At 47.0% G+C, this 20,866-nt stretch overlaps 1 protein-coding gene across 1 annotated transcript in view; it reads right to left on the bottom strand.

Moving 5' to 3' along the window:
* LOC138683102 (uncharacterized) overlaps window positions 1-14,687 on the bottom strand; it is a 62,791-nt gene extending 48,104 nt beyond the window's left edge. Inside the window, exon 1 of the mRNA XM_069774624.1 lies at window positions 14,612-14,687. Within this exon, the coding sequence (XP_069630725.1) occupies window positions 14,612-14,687 (76 nt within the window). The remainder of the gene's footprint in view (window positions 1-14,611) is intronic.
* Window positions 14,688-20,866: the final 6,179 nt, after the last annotated feature.

Raw genomic sequence — 20,866 nt, 5'->3', positions numbered from 1 at the left:
AAGTCTCAATCTACCAAGAAAATAGTGCACAGCTCTCACAAAGCATGACATGCACCTAGAAGGGAGGCACAATTAAAAGAAGAGACAAGACAGACAAACGATATGGGAGCCATTTCCTTAATGAACAGAACACTTTTCCCTTCTTATTCGTCATAAGGACTACCAATAAATAACAGGAAGAAGCAACAGGTTTGAATACAACACCGATGAATTTAAGTTTAATGCAAGTGAAGTGCCTTATAACAAGTCTGGATTGAAAAAGATGTTGAGAAGGGTGGTTTTCAGAGAGACTGCTTACATTTTAATGTTTAGCGAGACCTGAATCTGCAGTAGATGGGTACAAAAAACAATGAGAAAATGTCTTTTTTTTTTTTTTACCAAGTTAGGGCAAGTGAGATTCATCTCTCATTTTTGTGTGTTCTTTAAAAAAACAAGAAGAAAATCCAAATGAAAAAGGCAATAAACAAATACTGAGACCTGGCAGGGAAGGCGGGCTTTATTCTACCCCACGACTAGCCCTCAACTCTGTGGTTCTTCTGCGGTCATGCTCACAGCTCTCCCGCATAGCATCACCTCCCTCTCTGATTTTCAGACCTCACATACTACCTTAGGTAGCTACAGCCAAGCTTCGGTGCTGCCCAGAGAGTGTCAAAACGTGAGAGGTGCTCAAGGAGTCCTGTAGGTCCCTCTCCACCAGGTCACTAGAGATGCGCTCTTGCTAGGACTCAGGCAAGGTAGGGGGAAGGCTGGCTCATACCCCTTATTCCCACTGAAGCCACCTTGACCCACATGATTGAGCCTCGTGGGCTGACTCCCAGCACGTGCTGCTGTGACTGAAGTTTTCGCATTTGGAGCGCTGCAGGATCCTCTCTTTCCTGTCGATCAAATGGCCAGTCGCTGGCACGAGCAACAGTTTACGTCACTCACAACCAAACCCGAAATACAGGAAGATTAGCTGCCAGGGTGATTTAAGACTCCCAAAGCAGAACAGAACCAGATAAGGAAAGCAAAGCAAACCATCCTTGGAAAGATAAAGAAACTTTGCAGCTGACACAGGAAAAGCAGCTAGTAAGGTAAGCAGGGGTGTTACCAGTCTCAAGCTAAAAGTATTTTGAAAGGTGACAGCAATTAAGAACCCATGCAAGCCTTGAGCTTAAAAACACTCTGACCTTGAAGGAACTCAATCTGCCTTGCTGGTTCCCAGGACATATGGCCTCAGTAACAGAGGATATACATCACTTCCTAGTTCAGTATAGCTACATAGGTATCCCATAAGGCTTGTCTGGTACAGGACAGAGGGTCTTTGCCTCACCTGCTGACTGTTCAGCTGCCTGCTACCCTGGCTGATCACTTTGGAATCACTGCTGCCCCAAGCCCCCACGTGCTAGATGGAGCCAGCTGGACTACTCCATGATTCCAGACCAACTTCAGCTGTCACACAGGCCCTGGACCAGGATGGCAGGTTGCACTGAACATTTTGTCTCAGACGAGCATCTCCACTCCTCCCTGGATGTCACCGACACCTTGTACCATGGGATCTCTCCTGCCACAAGATCCAGCACAGCCATTACATCCCATAAGCACCACCACAGTCATATACCCCAATCCAGTGTCCCAGGTCTTCGGACTCAAAAGAACAGCCCGTCTCTCCCGTACATCAAAACCAATCAACTCTAGCAGAAATGATGACGTCTTGGACACATCGAGTTTTCAGCTGGAACAGTGCCACCCTGGTGAATTGCTTCACTCCAGGCAGCAGTCTGGGAACAAACGCAGCAGTTTCTCTCCTGTCCTCCAATATAAAGCACTTCCACAAACTTCTAGGTGGTATTGGCAGAACAGCACCCAAACTGTCCCTCATTTCTCTGCTCCCTCTGCTGGGTGCCAGCCCAGCATTATCAAAATGCCTGCTTGGGTAGCGCTGCCAGGCAGCAGCACACAGAAGCTAAAGCAGGCTGTAAAGTTACTACACAGTCTCCCAAAGAGCTCAGTAATTACCACTGTTAATTCTTACCAAGACCAATAGCACCACTACTCTTTACAGGGACCAAGCAGATCAAAAAGCAGATCCGGGAAGAGAGCTTCTGAGTTACAGGCTTCAGTGTCAGCAACCGCTGACATCTCCAGCCAACAGCCAGATCACGCAGCCCTGCCAAGGCCGTACGCCCACCACCTAATATTCCACACTGGCATCAGTCCACAGCCACTGCCAACGATTGTACGTACATGGATGCTGATCCACGCACAGCTATTCAAAAAGAAAGGGATCACAGCCCCTGTAATTGTGAACTTGCATCTTGGTGCAAAGAAAGACAGCCGATATATCGGGTTTGTTGCATAAAGTGTGGGCCAAGAAGCTCATCACTTCTATGTGTCTCATGATACTTTTTTCCCTTGTCAAAAGGGGATAATCCACCATTCTCCATATCCCACTGTATTTTCAAATGTAATTCAAGTTGGGGCCTCCCCTGCCTTTACTAGGCAAATAGACTAAATGCCAGTGAGAATGGATTTTAAATCTACATTTTAAGCACTGGAGTAGCAGAACTAGTCAAGACACAAAATTACTTACAACTGCTCGCTCACTGCAATATTCCAAACAAGATGATACTACAAACTCTTTCAACTCTCTCTTTAGAAAGGTAATCAGCCTTGTTTAGACCAATCTGGTGCTGGTTCTTGGTATCTTCAGAAAAAAGATAGTAAAATAATTGTATAAGACAATCAAGACCCATCGGAACACTTTTTCATTAGGGAGGGATCACGCACTAGACTTATGTGGGGTATAGAGAGGGGGTTGGTTTCATTTGGGTTTTGCTTTACATCTTAAAGATGGATTATTACCACAGGAAAAGTACAACTGAAATGAGTGAAATAGTCACATTCCTCCTTCCATGTTTAAATGCGTTTCAGGCTCATATCTGGAAGCGGAACAAAATCAAACATAGATCTCCTCCTAATTTTCCAAGCTACAGAACAGTAAGTACCGCACAGTAGAAAACAAGATCTAATACAAGAGGTGGCAGCTGGGATTTCATGCTGCTTGTATGTATTCACATCAAAAGACATGCAATCACAAGCAAGCGTCACTCATTTGACACTGGAGAGGCATTCTCTCTCTAGCTGTGCATGGAAGGGATAGTTTCGCCATACACTGCTCCAACAGCAGTGAATCACAACTAGTAAGGGAGTCGCTGCATTTTACAGTTCGTAGCACTCACGTTCGAAAGCAAGGCCTGGTTTTTCTCTCTGTAAAACCAGTTCGTGCAAGCCCAACGTGGCCCCACGCACCCCCTGAGATGCAGCCACCAGATTCCCAATTAAGACATGCTGAACTGGACAACTTGGAAAGCACATTTCAGTCCCCAAAAGGCAACAGGGTAGCAAGATCTTCCACTAGTGTCTACTAAACAAGAAACAAGGAAAGCCCATGCCTGCCAGGCAATCACTTACCCTCAGACACACCAGGCAAACTCTGTCACGGAACCACTTGAAGATCACCACCCACAGAAGACCTTGATGAATCAAACACGCAGCCCATCATACAAAAGATGCTACTGCCTCCTAAGCCCCAGTTTGCACCATAATATCAACAAGATCCCAAACTCAGTAAAAACACCACAGTGTTTTTATTTTCTCGTGTCTTTAGACAGTAATTGCAATGTACCCTCTTCTCTTCCACTCCCCTGCACAGCTCAAGCGCGCACGGGGCTTCCTTTCTTTATGAAACTAGACAATTAAAATCTACTTTGTAACAACAATTTGTTTGGATTCCCATCTATAAAAGCCTCCAAAAATGCCACACAGTACAGTAATTGCTCTACTGGTGAAATACAAAGGTTCGGTAATGTTTATAAAGCCATTTAAACTGCATGAGCAAAACTATTTTGCTTAATTACATTTTCCAACACTTCATGCTATGTACAAGCTCACTTCTTCCAAGAGTCACCCCTACTCACATGATCAAATCATGCCACTTGAAACGCTCTGACATTATCTTGGCATATAAAAAGGTTGAAATTATCGTGACAACGGCAACCTAAGGACTGCAGATACCCAGAATCTGGTATGAGAAGTGAAAGCTGAAAAAGAGTTAGATCTCTTGAAATTACACATTTGAAATACCAGAGACACAAAGCGTTTAAAAGCCATTCAATACCACGGCTCACCATAAAACCATAAAAGGTTCTGAAACACTTGTCCTGAATCATTTCAATGGGAATATTAAAGGATGAAAATGCCCCATGGAATTACAGGATTCATTTATATAGACTGACAAACTCACTTTGCGGTAACGTGTTTTTAAATGTCAAGCAGTATAAACAAGGTAGCTGAAATTACCACCTAATACAATGACTTGAACTTCAGTGCCTTCAAAATGACAATTATACCAAGACTGAAATAAGTTTGACAGACTGAGGTATAATCAAAATCACTGTAGTCATGAGAAATTTATCCAAAGCAAAAACCATTTCATGCTTGCACACACATATGTTTACGATAAAAGAAAAGAAGAGCATAGGTTTTCAACAACGACCACAAAAAGGCTCGAAAAACACTTGGAAAAAATAAATTCTGCCACTCACTCCGCTTTTGCTGGGCACGCCGATTTTCACATTTTGGTCAAAGATCACTCGGCTTCTCCAGTTTACCTCACTTTGAGAAAATCATTTTCAGAAAACATGCCTCCAAGAAACATCGGACAACTGTACGTCCACATGATTAAATAAGAGGTAGGAAAACCCAGCAATAGGTCTACCACACACTTTACAACAGCAGCGACTGCTTGCTTGCAAGCCCCTGGCCAGAATCCTTCTCCTTGGCAAAATAAATTAATGCTAGACAGTTCTCAAGACATCACATCAACAGGAAAAGGGTTAGCTCTCCCTCGCATCAATAAAGCACATCATCTGACCTAAAGTGCAAGTCTTCATCACTAAACCACTTTCAGAAGAAACAGTGCCAACCTTCAAAGACATCTTCCTAGAAGGAGCTGTCTTTCCTGACCATTTTGACTAGGTACAGACTTTATATCTGTCTAGTTCTTCATCTTTTAGGAAGGCTAATGAGGTCGGAGAAGTAAAGGACAAGTCCAGCCAGTATTATTTATGGACCTCTTTTTTCACCGTTGTTCAGTACAGATACGCAGCATTGCGGAACCCTTCGGGACTGATTTCTCCCACCAAACCCACACTGCAGACTTAATCTTAAAAACATATCCTCTCAAGGACAAACAAAGTAAGCTCATATCCGCCAGACCTGAAAGATGTTTTCACCAATGCCTCAGGACTGTCCACTGCTGGCAGTTCATCCGCTAAGCTTTCTTCAGGAGGTCTAGGGTCACCGATGATGGTCGGCTTTGGCCTTTCCTCGAGGTTGCCGGTCAGCCCACCGATAATGGTGTTCCACAAGCAGTTCTGTCATTTAGACCCTGCAAAACCAGACAGTCAGCAAAATACATTCACAGGCCTACTGTCCAGCCTCTCAGCAGTCTGCAAAACAAAGATGCTCTCTGAACTTTTTACCTTTGCATCACCACCAGTTTGGGATTAAGCCTGAAAACCCAAAACAAAGCTCCAAGTGGAAATAAGCACTAACTTGCAGCTCATTCCAAGTCCAAGACCACAATGCTTCCCATAAAAAGATTTGGTTACAGAACAGGGAGTTTTCACATCTCAGTAAAAACCCTCCTCTCCACATTAACTTATAGCTTAGCGTGTATTGGCGTGGCTGTATTTGAAGCCAAAGAACTAACCAAAAAACAAAGTACCAAATCAATACAATATTAATCGTTGAGTTTCTTAGTGCTTAAATTACAGATTTGAGATATCACTGAAGGACTCGCATCAAAAAAACATACTTCTTTTCTGCTGAAATTGCAACTTTTCCCAGCAGACATTCAAATGCCAAAATATTTCTATGGATGGTCTTTTTACATTTATTTCCAAGAGTCACCAGGCGCCTCTTGCATGTCATTCAGAGAACCCATCCTCATCTGTAAGTCTAGCTCCACTGACAAAGTCCAATTAGCACCCTTCAGTCAGATCTCCTCCCCACCCCTGAAGAACAGAATACCTGACTTCAAATCAAATTTAATTCAAATCAAGTTCATCAAAGTTAAGGACAGGGAGGGATCACTCCCCACTTGCGGACACGGTCACAAGACAGGCTCAACCTGGGGAAGAAACCAAACCAATGTCACCTGCTACCCATCAAATCACAACAAGGCTATGAGGAAGCAAAACCCAGCCTGAGAACAGCTTCCCCCCGGGGAGCCCTCCCGCCTTCCCGCCTCAACTCCACTCCCCGTTCTCTCCACCTCCTCCCCCCGGCGGCGCAGGGGAACAGGGGACGGGGACGGGGGCTGGGGTCGGCTCCTCACCCCTTGTCTCTGCCGCTCCTTCCTCCTCAGGGGGAGGAGGACTCCGCGCTCGGCCCCTGCTCCGCCGTGGGGTCCGTCCCTCCCGCGGGAGACAGCCCTTCCCCAACTTCTCCAGCGTGGGCCCTTCCCGCGGGCTGCAGTTCCTCACAGACTCCTCCAGCGCGGGTCCCTTCCACAGGCAGGGTGCAGTCCTTCCGTCACAGACTGCTCCAGCGCGGGAGCCGCCGCCATTTTGGGGGACATCCGCTCCCCTCCACGGGCTGGGGGGGACAGCCTGCTGCCTCCCCGCGGGCTGCGGGGGCATCCCCTCCTCCTTCCCTGACCTCGGGATCCGCAGAGGGGTTCCTCTCACATCCCGCTCCCCCGACTCCCTCACGGGGCGTTCGTTCCCCTTCTGAAATCTCTTCTCCCAGAGGCGCTCCCGCCGTCGCTGAGGGGCTCGGCCTGGGCCAGAGGCGGGTCCGGCTCCCAGCCGGGGCAGCTTCGAGCAGCTTCTCCCAGGAGCCGGCCCTGCGGCCCCTCCCGCGCCACACACAAACCCAAAAAACCCGAAACAGGGAGGGAGCAGATCCCGAGAAGAGCAGCGAAGGGCTGCAACGGTGCTTACCTCAGTCAAGAGGCTTCTCTCAGCAGAGGCCCAGCAAGCCTTCATCCCACTGGATTCCAAGGGAGTAACGAAAGAGGATGGACTGGAGAGAGAAGCCATGGACTGAAGGAGGGATTTACTTAAGAAGAGGTCTTGTGAAATAAGAGATCCTTTGTCTGTACAAGGCATGCCTTGCTAACGACTGGGCCCCTGAAGGAGAACGAAAAGGCTGAGAAGAAGGGAACATCCTACCCCAGGAGGCACCGAGAAGTTGAAAAATTGCTAATAGGCACGAAGTCAGCAAAAATCTTGGATAACCGGAGGAAAGGTAAAGGCAGCACGAGCAGATCAGACCACCGACTCAATTCACGACCAAAAGAGTTACCCCCACCCCCCCTCCGCCTTGGGCATGTGCTGTAGAGGAAAATAACACTGGACCTTTAATTCGAAGCAGGGGAACTTCAACCTGATAGAAACTGTGCGAGATAAGCGACTCCTGGTAATAGTTTTGGGGAAGAACTTTGGAAATTGAATGTGTATAACTGAACTTGATAGCATATGTCCATACATTTCATGTGGTTTGTTCAAACTTTTATGGTTTTAACATTTTGTACCTTCTATGAAAACTGGTTTGCTGCTAGATGACTAAGTGAGATTTGATAAATGATCATGCATTAACATTATGGTTGAAACGAGACAAAGGGTAACTGGGGAGATAATTACCAAAGTGTAGTCAGGTTGTTACTGATTTGTTATTAGTTAGAATTAATTTTCATAGGAATATGGAACTATAAGAAATATTTTAGCAAAATTATATATTGCATTCTATATATTTAACCAACAACTAACAGCTGCTGTGAAATCCCCTGTATGGCCCTGTACCAAGGCCGGAGGAATTGGTTAAAATCATCTAGTAGGAACATTTAGAACTTAGATAACAGATGTCAGAATTTCAAATTAATAGGAACTTAGGAACTTAAGAAAATGTATTATGTGTAACTATAAGAATTCGAGTATTGTCTGAAATCAGTTAACCACAGAAGCTTTGGTAAGGATTTACTTCGATCTAATTAACGAGAATTCCAATCAGTAGACTTAAGTGAGATTAACCAATGATTGTTTTAGTATAAGAATATTGATAAGGTGGTGTGACTGAGGGCCAATCACTAGAAATATTAAATTCAAGAATTAACATTGAATGTACTTTATGTAAATCTAATACATGATGGCGAAAATCGTACTGCGCAGAATCACATGAAAGGTCAACTATTGGACAAAGTGAGGAAGACTATGGAAGACCACCAGAGGGCTTCTGAAGACCACCAGAGACCTTCACTGCACCTGTGTAAAGGACATTTACATATGCTAAGAACTTCCCAGAAATCTAATGAATATGCATAACATTTCTCAGAAATCTAATGACTATGTATGAGTAAGTTTAATACAAGGTGTGTGATTTTGGTGTTCAGGTGTGCGTGGTTCATGAGAGGACTCGCCCGCGCACCCAGCTGTTAATAAAGAAGTGTCTGCTTATCTACACTACATTGGTGTTGATAAGTTCTTTATTCCGAGTTTTTCGGTAACAAAGTGATTAACTAGTAGATCTTCATAAGTTTTGCAGTCCTTTGCTCTTATGACAAGATGTTCCTGTACACTAGATGAGAACAATGCTGAAACTGACCACATGTGATTGAAACTGCATTAAGCTTCAAGATCAAAGAACAAGGACAAGAATAAAGACTTCAAGGACAGCCAGCAAGAACTTCAATGGGTCAGTGGTCGCAGAAGCAGCCCTTCGACTCAAAGGGATCCTTCATTGCGCATGATCGGATGTAGCCAGTACTAAGATAATCAGTTGCGATCATTTTTATGTATATGTATACTAATTCGATTAATATGCAATTACTTATTCTATAGTGATACTGAAAAGCCGGTCAAAGAAACTCTCTAAGTCTCATTTTGGAGTTTTAGAAAGCAGGCATTCTTTATTGCAGCTCTGGATGCACGGGGGATCGTTCCACATAGCGTCCATACCACAGCTATAGCACAAACAGGTTATATAGAATAAGTAATTGCATATTAATCAGATTAGTACACATATACATAAAAATGATCGCAACTGATTATCTTAGTATTGCCTACATCCGATCATGCGCAATGAAGGATCCCTTTGAGTCGAAGGGCTGCTTCTGCGACCACCGACCCACTGAAGTTCTTGCTGGCTGTCCTTGAAGTGTATTTACGGCAGCTAAACAGAAAATATGAGGATTCATCGAGAGAATACCCAGCAAGAACAGAGTGTGCCAAGGATATGCAAGATGCCTCTTAGGCAGGGATCTAGACAAAAAGACCAGTCAGCAAATCAGATTACTTAGCATAGGGTAGCACAGTGCTCTAGCTTAGGTTTTATTCTCAATTCCTCCCTCAGAATTCAGGGAGAGGTTTCCAAGACTACTCTATTTATCAACCCACAAGATTCACAAGTACTTTTAATAATACCTTCCTAGGCAAAACAGCATGGAGGGCACAGGAACTGTTTACTTCCACAGATTCAGGAGCAAAGACTGTTTCTATAAGCCCACATGAACTTAGGGCTTGCCCTTCAGACATGTGGTTTTACATCAGAAAAAGAGCCTTAGGCCTAGAAGCAGACAGTGGTGATCCAAACCAAACCAGTCCCTTAACCAGGAAACAACCAACTATTAGCAACCAGGTATAGTTCTACAACCCTTATACAGCTCCCTGTGAGAAAGCAAGCCTGCTCCACTTTTGTCTGGCATGTGTCCTTTCAAATAGTAATAATAAAACAACAACAACTCCCAAACCAAATCACCATGTAGAACAGCAGAAAAAAATACCAACACATACATGAAAAGTTTATCAGCACAAGAGAATTATTCTTACCTTGCATGCTGCTGTAGCTAGAAACTAACTCCAGGGATTAGCAACAGATCCTTACACAGGGACTGCTTCAGAAACCCCCAAACAGCTTTTTTAAAAAAACCAAAACAACAAAGAACCCACAACCTAAACACAAAGGCCTCATATAAGGCTTAGAGAGCTATAGGAGGGGAGCAGCTGTGTGCATATCTATCTATGTATACCTGAAAGGCTGAGTGGGATTGGTCAGCAAGAGGGACAGATGGTAATTTAGGATTGGCTGACAGCAGAGACAGGTGAAAATACTGAATGAATCAAGTCCTCGAACAAGAAGATAACTGAAGTGGGCTGAGCCTTGCCCAGATAGGGATGTTTTACTATCTGTGTGTACATATCTACACATTGCCAACAGTACAGTCGTTCTTGGGAAAGCCCAGACTGCGTGTTGTTTCTGCTCCAGCAGGCATGCTGGATATCTCCAGATTGTGTTGTTTGGAGGGAGGCTATTCCAAAAAGTGTAATCACTTAATTCAAAGACATTTCATCTCTACCTGCTGCTTCTGCCCATTTGAGGGTAATGGGTCTTTCTACAGCTGTCTGTTATAGATGACAGAAGGTTCCAGGCACAGCTGTTTTTATTCTTCCATATCAGTTTATTTTCTAATTGCTAGAAGGGAAGTTCAGGTTATGCTGCAGTCTTTGTACTTCAGTCCTTCCTGGCTGTATGGATCTCATCTAGGGTTTGGTGATTAAATTTTCATAGTGTGATTGGTACTTCTCTGAAATTGCATGGCTTTCTCAGTTTAGGATGTTTCACTAGAGTTTTATTCTGTAATAAAATTGGAGTTATGGGAAGACTTCTAAAAGCACCAGAAATACCTTTTTGTTTTTCTGTATAAATGCAAAATTCTTAAAAGTTGATGCTAAGACATTTTGAATATCCCAAAACAATATGGGACTTCTAAGTTTCCTTCATTGAAAATTTCCAAATAGATCCGAGGAGGAAGCAAGTTTGTTCCCCTTCAGAAGCCTCTTACATAATGGGACTTCTACCTCTCATATGGCTTTAAATGTAGCCCAACATAATTTAAATTATTGTCACTTTTTTAGGTATGCCTTAGAATTTTGTGTGGAGTGGGGGGGGGGGGGTGTCTATGTGTCTTATGTGAAAGATAAAGAATACCTCGAAGTGGCGTACCAAAACATCCTTCTCTTTAGTGTCTCCATTTTGCCTCTGCCTCAAGTAGACAAATTTGATTACCTATTCTTCATCCTGAGCAGCAGAAGAGATCACATTTACTGTAAAAGTACACTGTACCACAGTCCAAGCCCTTCACCCAGTCCTTCTTCTCTTCTGTGGAAAATTAAAGGTTTTGGTTTCAATAATCAAAGCACCTTCCAAGAGTATATTCCTCCTGCAGCAATTTGAAACTGCTGCGCTTGCTACGGCATGCGAATAAGGGCTGGTCTGTATTATTGTCCATGTTTGGATATTACGTACATGCACTGAGCTATCTTCAGCTAGATAGCACAGATTCTGAAAGACGTCATGGCAGTGATTTAGGCTGTAGATACAACACGATTACCCGGAGTTGAAGACAGGGTTGTACAGGGCACGCAAAAGGCTGAGCTGGCAGTATACAATTAGCTGGAGTAGATTTTCCTGATCTGTAAGTTCAGCTTTGGACTGCAATGTACACAGACTTTTATGGCATAGACTTTTTAGAGGCTAAATTGTGACTGAGTTTCCTTACATGCTGGATTAAAAAGTGTAGAAGATGAAGGAGAATGGACTAAACCTAATTCTGACTGTTTCTATCAAGCTTTAAAAAAACAGTTGATAGAGCAGCAGATTCATTACAAATATTTTGATCCCTCCCTATAAGAAAAACATGCATCTTTCTTCTTCATAGGGGACCTGAAAGGAGCAGTTCATTGACTTCTGTGTGATGCTTTGAAATCTGTAATTTGGTGGACTTGTGACATGTTAGATAATGGTGGTCTGAAATACAGAGGGTCCTGCAACCCAAAGCAACTAGTCTACCCAGACACGGGAGCATTACATACCTCATATAGCTTAAGTGGACAGTCATTTCTCACTTTGGGATCAGTAGCTGAGAGGTGTTTCTTGGGCAGCTGCATTTTATCTTAAACTATATTCCCTGCTTTCTCCAGCTGTTGGCTGAATTTATTGTTTCAGACATCAAGGAAGACAACAATTTGGAAGGCCTTTCTTTCTCGACAGCACTAGATCCTCTTCCTAGCACTGCCTTTCTGCCCCAGCTGGCTTTGCTGAGATCCCCTTACTTTGACCTGCATTGGTTCTTAAAATTCAAGTTCCCCTTACTTTGACCTGCATTGGTTCTTAAAATTCAAGTTCCCGCTTTGGTCAAGGTGTAATTCTGAGCTGTAGATAAACTTCTCTCATTTCACTTTTGACTGAGAAGAATAGCCAAGGCTGTGTGCTGTAACCAGCTAGGGGAAATCTTATTAATTTGATTGCAGTTATTTGCTCTGATGCAGTTGTTTCCACATAAGCAACTCCCTCCCCACCACCCACCCGGACATAAACGCTCTCCTCAGCCCTAATGAAACCAGTTCTTTTGGCACAGTGCCTGCGTTTGGGGCTTCACTTTGACATGTCATAGCCTCACACATTGCTGTGAAGGTGTTGGAAAGGCACCGCAGCCTCTCTCAGAGCAGTGCTCTTTAAACTTTCCACTGATTAGGGGCCTTTTAGCACTCAGATGGCTCTTCCTAATGGATTTTTCCTTTTCATTGAGACTATTTTTTTTTGTAGGCGTTGCCAAAGTAAACAGTCGTGGATGGCTATTTGGAAAGCAGGGGAGAGAAGAAAGGGGCAGAGAATCAGAACGGGTCCAAATGTGGCCAGACAAGCACTATATATCAATTGATATGTGTTGAGGGCCAAGTGCTGCCAGAGTGAAAATTTCTGGGAAAAGGAGGCCATGTGTTGAGAGACAGGCACAGCAGAGACAACTGCAAGGTCTTCTTTTGGACCAAAGATGCCATGCCTGCATCCTTGAGCCTTTAGAGGGAGCACGGTGTCAGCTTGGCATTAATCAGCCCCCTTCTGATTTATTTTCAAAGTCTTGAAGTCAGAGGAGGTGTCTGAGTAATGCAAACCTTAGAGAGTTCAAGCATATCAGTCCTTCACTGCTCTGAAGTAGGTAATTTAAACTTCAGCCAGCTTGCTGTGTGGGAACCTATCAGGCACTATCTCAAAAGAAACTCCCTTCCTCTGTGCTGCTCTGATCAGCGGAAACCCCACATCTCTCTTCGGAGATGTTCAGAATTTGTTCCAGGCCGATAAGGAAAAATCTGCACAGCGGCTATGTTCCCAGCTGGATAAGTGTGCCTATTCACTTTCGTGTAGGCCCTGAATGCACAGCAGATGTGTATTATTGATGTAATACATTTATGGCCTGCTTTTTTTTCTATCAGTCAAGCAGAGCATACGGCTCTGAAAAAAGTCGTCCGAGATTTTACAATTCCTTCTCTGATTCCTTGACACGAAGTATGAGAGGAACAAAGCAGACTTTTTGTATATGAAGATCTTCTTTCCCTGTCCCATCTCTGCACTGATTTGGTCCTTAGTTCGGCCAGCTGCTGAATGCCTGCTCTTCTGCTTCCTGCTCAGATTAACTGCAAGAGTTCAGACTTCTTCAGCTGGTGCTTGCTCTTTGCTGGAAGCTTCAGCTTTGTTTCATCTTGCAAAGCAGTGAGGGTTCACCTGGCTCGTTCTGGTCAAAGATGAGCAAGCTCCCTTTGCAACAGGGTTCTCCTCTACATCCCCTCCACCAGCCGGAGCATAATTTGTGGACAGAGTGTCTGGGCTACTGACACTTGATCAGAAGTCTCAAATGCTTAGGACTACCGCAGGCCTCCTCTCCCCACAGCAGAGTCTCCCAAATGTCCAGGGACAGGCTCTCATGTGTCTTTGATCCATGCCAGGGATGGATTCCAGATGGACACTTCCCCAGTGCTGGCCTACAGGCGGGTTTCACACAGCATTGACGGGGTGTTAACGATGCTAAAATTTCAGCCAAGCTTCTTAGACGTGCTGGGTTGGGAATGGGGAGAGTAGTTCTATAATAAAAACCTGACGTAAAACTGGCACTTTTACCTGGAGCGCAGCCAGGGGAGTTAGCAGTACACCTGAAAGAAGGAAGTGAAGCTGCAGTACCTGCCCATTACCAACCTACTGAAGCAGCACTGGATTTCTGGATTTCACTAGACTTCAGCTTGAATCAGGGTCCAGGATGAAGCAATTTTGGGCAAGGAAGCGCTCACCATCTCAAACAGTCGAGCTTCCCATTCGGCACACTGCCCTGCACAGCAGAGGACCCGCGCCAAACCAGGCCAGGCCCTGCGTGACACACACACCCCCCCCCGACAGCCATGCCTTGTGCTCCCGATGGCTGCAGCGTGCCCCCCGCACCCCCTCCTGCCCGGGTCGGGCAGCGTGTGAGTGGCGGCTTGGTCCTGTTGGTTCTGGAGGGGATTTGTCATCAGGAGCTGCAAGGCAGTCCAGAGCAGAGGGGAGCTGAGGGGAAGGATGCAGACGGATCCCCACCAGAGGTGTGGCTGGCTGCATCCCTGCCACTGCCTCCTTCAGTGGGGCCTGAGGCGCTTTGGGACGCACACCTCTTCAGGTCAATCCTGCGTGCGAAGGGGTGTCAGAGTCTGCTTTCCCCTGCCCTGAATGCCTGCCTGTTTCCTGGTGTGTGATGCCACGGTACCAGCAGAATGGAGCTGAATCATTGGGCTATGCTTGTGGTGGTTGAGCGGTATCACCAGCGCTTCTGCTGTGGTCATTTTTTGGCTGGGGCACCGTCGTGGTTTAACCCCAGCCAGCAACTAAGCACCACGCAGCCGCTCACTCACTCCCCCCCATCCAGTGGGATGGGGGAGAAAATCGGGAACAAGAAGTAAAACTCGTGGGTTGAGATAAGAACGGTTTACTAGAACAGAAAAGAAGAAACTAATAATGATAATGATAACACTAATAAAATGACAACAGTAGTAATAAAAGGATTGGAATGTACAAATGATGCGCAGGGCAATTGCCCAGCACCCACCGACCGACACCCCGCCAGTCCCCGAGCGGCGATTCCCTGCCCCCACTTCCCAGTTCCTATACTAGATGGGACGTCGCATGGTATGGAATACACCGTTGGCCAGTTTGGGTCAGGTGCCCTGGCTGTGTCCTGTGCCAACTTCTTGTGCCCTGGCTGGGCATGAGAAGCTGAAAAATCCTTGACTATAGTCTAAACGCTACTTAGCAACAACTGAAAACATCAGTGTTATCAACATTCTTCGCATACTGAACTCAAAACATAGCGCTGTACCAGCTACTAGGAAGACGGTTAACTCTATCCCAGCTGAAACCAGGACAGGCACTCTAGTGCAGGGGACTGATTGGTCTTGGCTCCGTTTCAGGTTAGGGAGGAACCAAGTTTAGAAGGGTGCTATATCCTTGGTGGGCCTCATCCCCTGTACTCAGCTGTCCTGGCCTGTTCTCATGGTTTAAACCCACCCAACAACTAAGCAGCCCACGGCTGCTCGCTCACTCCCCCCTGGTGGGGTGGGGGAGAGGATCAGAAGTTTATTCATCCCTTGCTAAATGAGTTGACTTCTGCTTCCATTGTTTCTTTTTAGTTATAGGGGCAACTGATATAGTGTCTGGTTTAGCCATAGTGTCTGTTGGTATGTTTCCCCTCTCTTCTCTTTGAGGGTGCTGCATAATATTGAGCAGTGTTCGGCAGATGTTGGCCAGGGCCCAGCCCAGTGCGGTAAGTTGTGCCTCTCTGGAGTAGCCACAGCATTTTTTTTTTTTTTTTTAAACAGTCTATCCCTTCATTAGGATCCTGCAGTTGTTTGAGAGTGAACTTCCAGACCATTAGTGCAGGACTCTGAGGTGCTGCTATAACGCAAATGCTGATGCTTTTCGACAGTGCCAGAGTATCAGAAATACCTTTCTCCTGCCTGAAAAATGCCAGGCCAGTCCCAATCTGCAGAGGCAGCAGAGTTCAGCCAATGTAAGGCAAGAGCCTTGAACTCACAGCACCCTGATGCTGACACACATGCAACCAAAGCCCCCTGCAGTAAGTGGTAAATGAGAAAAGGGGATGGCACGGATTCAAATTAATAAGATCCAGTGTAGCTTATAAGGCAGCTCTGGGGCTTGAGAAGCCAACTGGGAAGGGCTTTGGCCCAAAGTCGGGAATGTAAGGCTGGAAAGCACCATTTGGATGAAAGGCACCAATCCACTGGCAGTTCTGAATAGCCAAAAAAGGGATATTTTGGACTATCCATCCAATTCAGAGGCCACCTAGTCTGCAAAGACATCCCAACCCTCTCTACAAGATCTCCAGAAACCAAGGAGTAATCGCATCTTTTTGGATACAAAGGTTAGGAAGACCATCTTCTCCAGCTGAAGTTTCCTCTAGTGGAAAGATGCATCCAGGAACAGCGCTGGGATGGGCAGTTGTAGCTCTTGGATGGAGATGAAGCATTCTAGGACTGGAGCAGTGGGATCTGATCCATTCCCAGGACTGCCAAAACTGCAACAGGTTCTTGCTGTTCCCTGTCTGGCCAGGACTGGGAGAGGCTGAGAAATGAGTCTGTAAGCAGTGCTCTGCACAAAGCACTTGGCTTTTGGGATGGATTCATAGCTGCTGTGATTTAAGATCTTGTGTGGCTTCACACATACAGTTGGTAAAGCTCCCCTTCATTTTCCCAGTAGCCAAATGCGAATAGCGTCCAGGGCTCTATTGCCATCCACCCTGAGAAATCAGCAGCATATCCTTCAGCTAATGAAGCGCAATGGTAACAGCATCTTCATAGCACTCATCCTCTTCACCCTCTGCCTCGCTTCTCCGGACCAGTTAGACATTGCAAAGTTTCCCCCTCTTCTCCCCAAGCTCTGTAAGGACCCACTCACTTTGGGCCTGATCCAAACTCCACCGAAGTTGATGGAAAGTCTCCATCTGGCTCACGCAGATTTTTAACAATCCCTCGGCCATTAAAATGCTGAAAAGGATGGGTGGGTAGAATCCAAACAATTCTGGCCCTCCTCAGAAAAATCTTTGCCCGTGTTTCAGACCCGATCCCTGAAATGTCCCTCCATTAGGAATGGACACAGGGCAGCGATCCCCAGGAAAGGGGCCCTCAGCCCCCCCCAGGCCTCCTCTTCCTCCTACAGAAGGCTACCTTGAAGGCCACAGGCCCCCCAGCTGCCAGAATAGCCGTATATGGTTATTCGCAGAACAATCACAGTGGCCTCCTGATGTCACAAACTACCTCACCGCCTCCTGTTGCGAACCCCCAGCAGCTGGCCCACATTCGCTGAGCTTCTGGGCCCTCGACTTCCACGATGGCTGGCAGAAAGAGGACCCACAGCAGCAAAGCGAGCAAGTGCCCGCTTCTGCGTGGGCAACCGGAGAAGCGATTGCGGAAGGCGCGGAGGAGGCAGCGTCGGCGTCGGAGGGGAGGCACCGTCAGCTACACGCTAGCGATGGCCACCGCTCGTGCAGCTGACGGTGTGGAGCCGATGGAGGTGGATCCACCTGAAGACGAGGAGGAGCCGATGGAGGTGGATCCACCTCCAGGACAGCTCCCCACGCAGCACCACGTCACGCCCCAGGGCTTCCCTCCACAACGCCGCCGTTGACACGGTGCTAGAGGAGCACCTGGAACACCATCGACACAGTGCTAGAGGAGTGCCCGGCCAGTACCCTGCACACCTGGGCGGCCTGCAGGCTCACGTGTTCCATCCCCCCGGCATCGACAATACTTTGTTGACGGCCACGGGTCTTGTGAGCTCTTCCTTCCCACCGTCCACCCTCTCCCCTACCCCCACCCCTTCTGAAGGGGTGACATCTCCTCTGCTCTGAGTCCCAAGACAAGGGGATGAGACAACATGGCTTCCGCCATGCTGCTGCACCGGGAGAAGTCCCTCGGAGGGCCACCGAGGTCCCTGGGGCCTGGAGGTGGGGTTTCTTCGGCCTGAGGACGAGAAGGCTGCCTGACGGGAGGTTGGAGATGAAGCCAGACCTTTCGCGGTGGCACACAAAGAACAGCAATAGATCAAGAGGAGACGTCGGAGAGACAGCCGTTCCTCTGGAGAAGCAGAAGACTACAGGTCTGCCAGGAAGAAGTGCTGGCTTTCAGCATTAAGGCCCCTTCTAGCCGCTTTGTTAGTTCTTTTCAAGATTGGGCAACAAAAAACTAAAAAAAAACTCAATAGAACAAAAAGTAACAGTAAAAATGCTTTCCCTCTCCCTCACTTGGTACTTTGGCAACTATGTCTGGACTCCTCTGTCCCCTCCTGGTCTCCCCAGTCCAGGAAAGACCCCCTTGGTCCGCCCCGGGACTGACTGACAGCGCTGCCCTCACAGCGGGGGGGGGACTGACTGACAGCGGCGTCACGCACAAAGCCCTGGGGAGCTGCCCCGGCCGGGGGGGGGCGGCAGACAAAAGGGGGTCCCTCGCCTCCCCTGCGACACACGGCCATGGGGGCTTCCTCCCCTGAACCGAACCGCTCCACTCTGCCACAGATTGCCTCGGGGTGTGGGTGTGGGTGTGTGTGTGGGGGGGGGGACGACACGGATGTAGCGTTCGCTGCATATCAAGGTGCCACGATTAGATCACTGATCACCCCCAGACCAGGGAAAGAGACAGATAACACACACAGTGTGAGCGCCAACTTCCGCCTTTTATTGCGCAGTCAATTCCTTTTATACTAACAAGGGTAGGCGGGATTACAGACACATCATAAGGCTGCGACTAACCCTCTAACTTTCCATGACATCGCGAGATCTTCCAAACGCCGAACCCTACATCTCTCCCCTCCCTATGACGAGTTGGCTTCTATTGTTATGAACAATTCCACACAAAGAAACAACTATGTAAAGTACTATGAGTATAAACATATCTCTACAACTAAGTTGAAACACTCTATCTTAAACACCCGTAAATGTCCCATTTACCCTGCAGAGCAAAAAGCTCCTTTATAGAAATTCACACAGGAGGTAGATTGAAAGTTAAGGCTTGGAAAGAATTACTTCTATTACTCTATAAAGTTTATCGTTGGTGCGCTGATGTTAAGGCTTAATGTCTGAGGTACCTGGATTCCTGGCTGCGAGCTCTGACAGCCGGATCCCATAAAGGCACGTGCTGATGGACTCTGAGAGGGACATCATCCAGATACACATCAGGGTCCCCCAGTTGGCTTTGCATCCGTTGCCAGAAATTTGTAGCGGATACCCAAGATGTCACAAGCCAGGAAAGGATGACAGCGATCTGTAAGGAAAACACTCAAACACTACGAGGTTAGGGCAGGACGAACCATACGACTAGGGACCCATTTCAGTTGCCCTTCAGGTGTCTGTACACAGGCATACCCTCGCCCAAGACAACGCAACTCAAACGGCCCATCCCATTGACGTGTCTGAGGGTCACGCACGCGGACCAACGGGTAAGGACCTTTCTCTTCCGTGTTCTTAAAGTGTCGTTGCGCCGCCGTCTCTTCCAGGTCCCCTCAAACTGTCTGATTTAATGAAGTTAATGCAGTTAACAGAAGACGCTGTGTACGGAGAGCAGGTGTGTTTTCCTGTAACCAGGAGGGCTCCTCCTGCTCCCCCTCCCTAAGCCGATCGCGTAAGGTCTTTAAGGTTCGATGTGCTTGTTCTACAATGGCCTGGCCGGTGCTATTATGAGGGATGCCATGTTTAAGGTCAATACCGCAGATCGTACAAAACCGTTTCACCTTTTCCCCAGTATAAGCTGCAACGTTGTCTGTCTTAATCTGTTGCGGAATACCTAATTGAGCTATGCAAGCACGCCAATGTTGTATAACTGCCAAGCTATTCTGTTTACTATGCGCTGTAGCAAGAATATATCTACTATAAGTGTCTACGGTAACATGTAAATACTGCAGAGGCTTAATAGGAGCATATTCTGTAATATCTGTTTGCCAGATCTGATTTGGTCGCAAACCACGAGGGTTGACCCCTGCTTCCCAAAGGGGTCCCTTAGCACAATGAGGGCAGGCTGCGACAATTTCTTTGGCTTCAGCACGAGAGATGCCCGTTAGTGTCACCAAGCCTCGCGGACTGCAATGCAAAAGGCGATGTAACGTTATCGCGCGGGCCCTTGCTGGGCCAACAGCAGCCATCCACGCTTGTGCCGCCTGGTCGGCACGGCTGTTCCCTTCAGCTAATGGTCCAGGGAGACCAGAATGACTGGTGACATGAATAGGGAAAACGGGCACACTACGTAACTGTAAGGCATTCAGCAGCATACCAGCTATCTCCGTAGAAGAAGCTAATGCCCATTCCCCCGCAACCAAAAGCTTATATACATACAGTGAATCCATGACCACATTTAAAGGCTCAGTCGGCCAACGTAACAATGCCATGGTCACTGCTTTGGCCTCCAAAAACTGCACCGAGCGACTTGGCTCAGTATATACTACCTGGTGCCATACCCCATCTTCTCTCCAAACACAAACGGCTTTGCTGGTCTTGGAGGACGCGTCAGTAAAGATTGTTTGTCCGTCATTAGGGTGCTTCGCCACCTGCTGTGCTGGAAGAATGGGTAAAGCATGCAAGATCTCCCCACAAGGATGGACCTCATGTCCTGCTATAGTCCTGGCAAATTCTGCTAATGCACCCTGCAAAACAGCCACCTGCTGATAAACCAAATTCCATTGCGCTAGTGAGCAAGGCAAAACAATGCGGTCTGGATCTCTGCCGGTAAAATGTTGACAAGCCTCCCGGCAACGCATGATCATGGTGGCTACCAACAGAGGCCAACTAATGATAGCTGTGCGTACCTTACCCTGATGTAACCACGCAAAGGGCCACTCTGGGCCTTCTGCATTCTGTATCAATACACCGTGGCAGCTCTGGCTGGCTACCAAGAGCCGCGCATCAACTGGTTGTGTGGGTTGAAACCTCTGCAGGCCCCACTGCCGGGCCCGTTGGGCTATG

The sequence above is a fragment of the Haliaeetus albicilla genome, chromosome 31 (assembly GCF_947461875.1).
Source record: "Haliaeetus albicilla chromosome 31, bHalAlb1.1, whole genome shotgun sequence".
Taxonomy (NCBI): domain Eukaryota; kingdom Metazoa; phylum Chordata; class Aves; order Accipitriformes; family Accipitridae; genus Haliaeetus; species Haliaeetus albicilla.
This window is presented reverse-complemented; position numbering and strand designations above follow the sequence as displayed.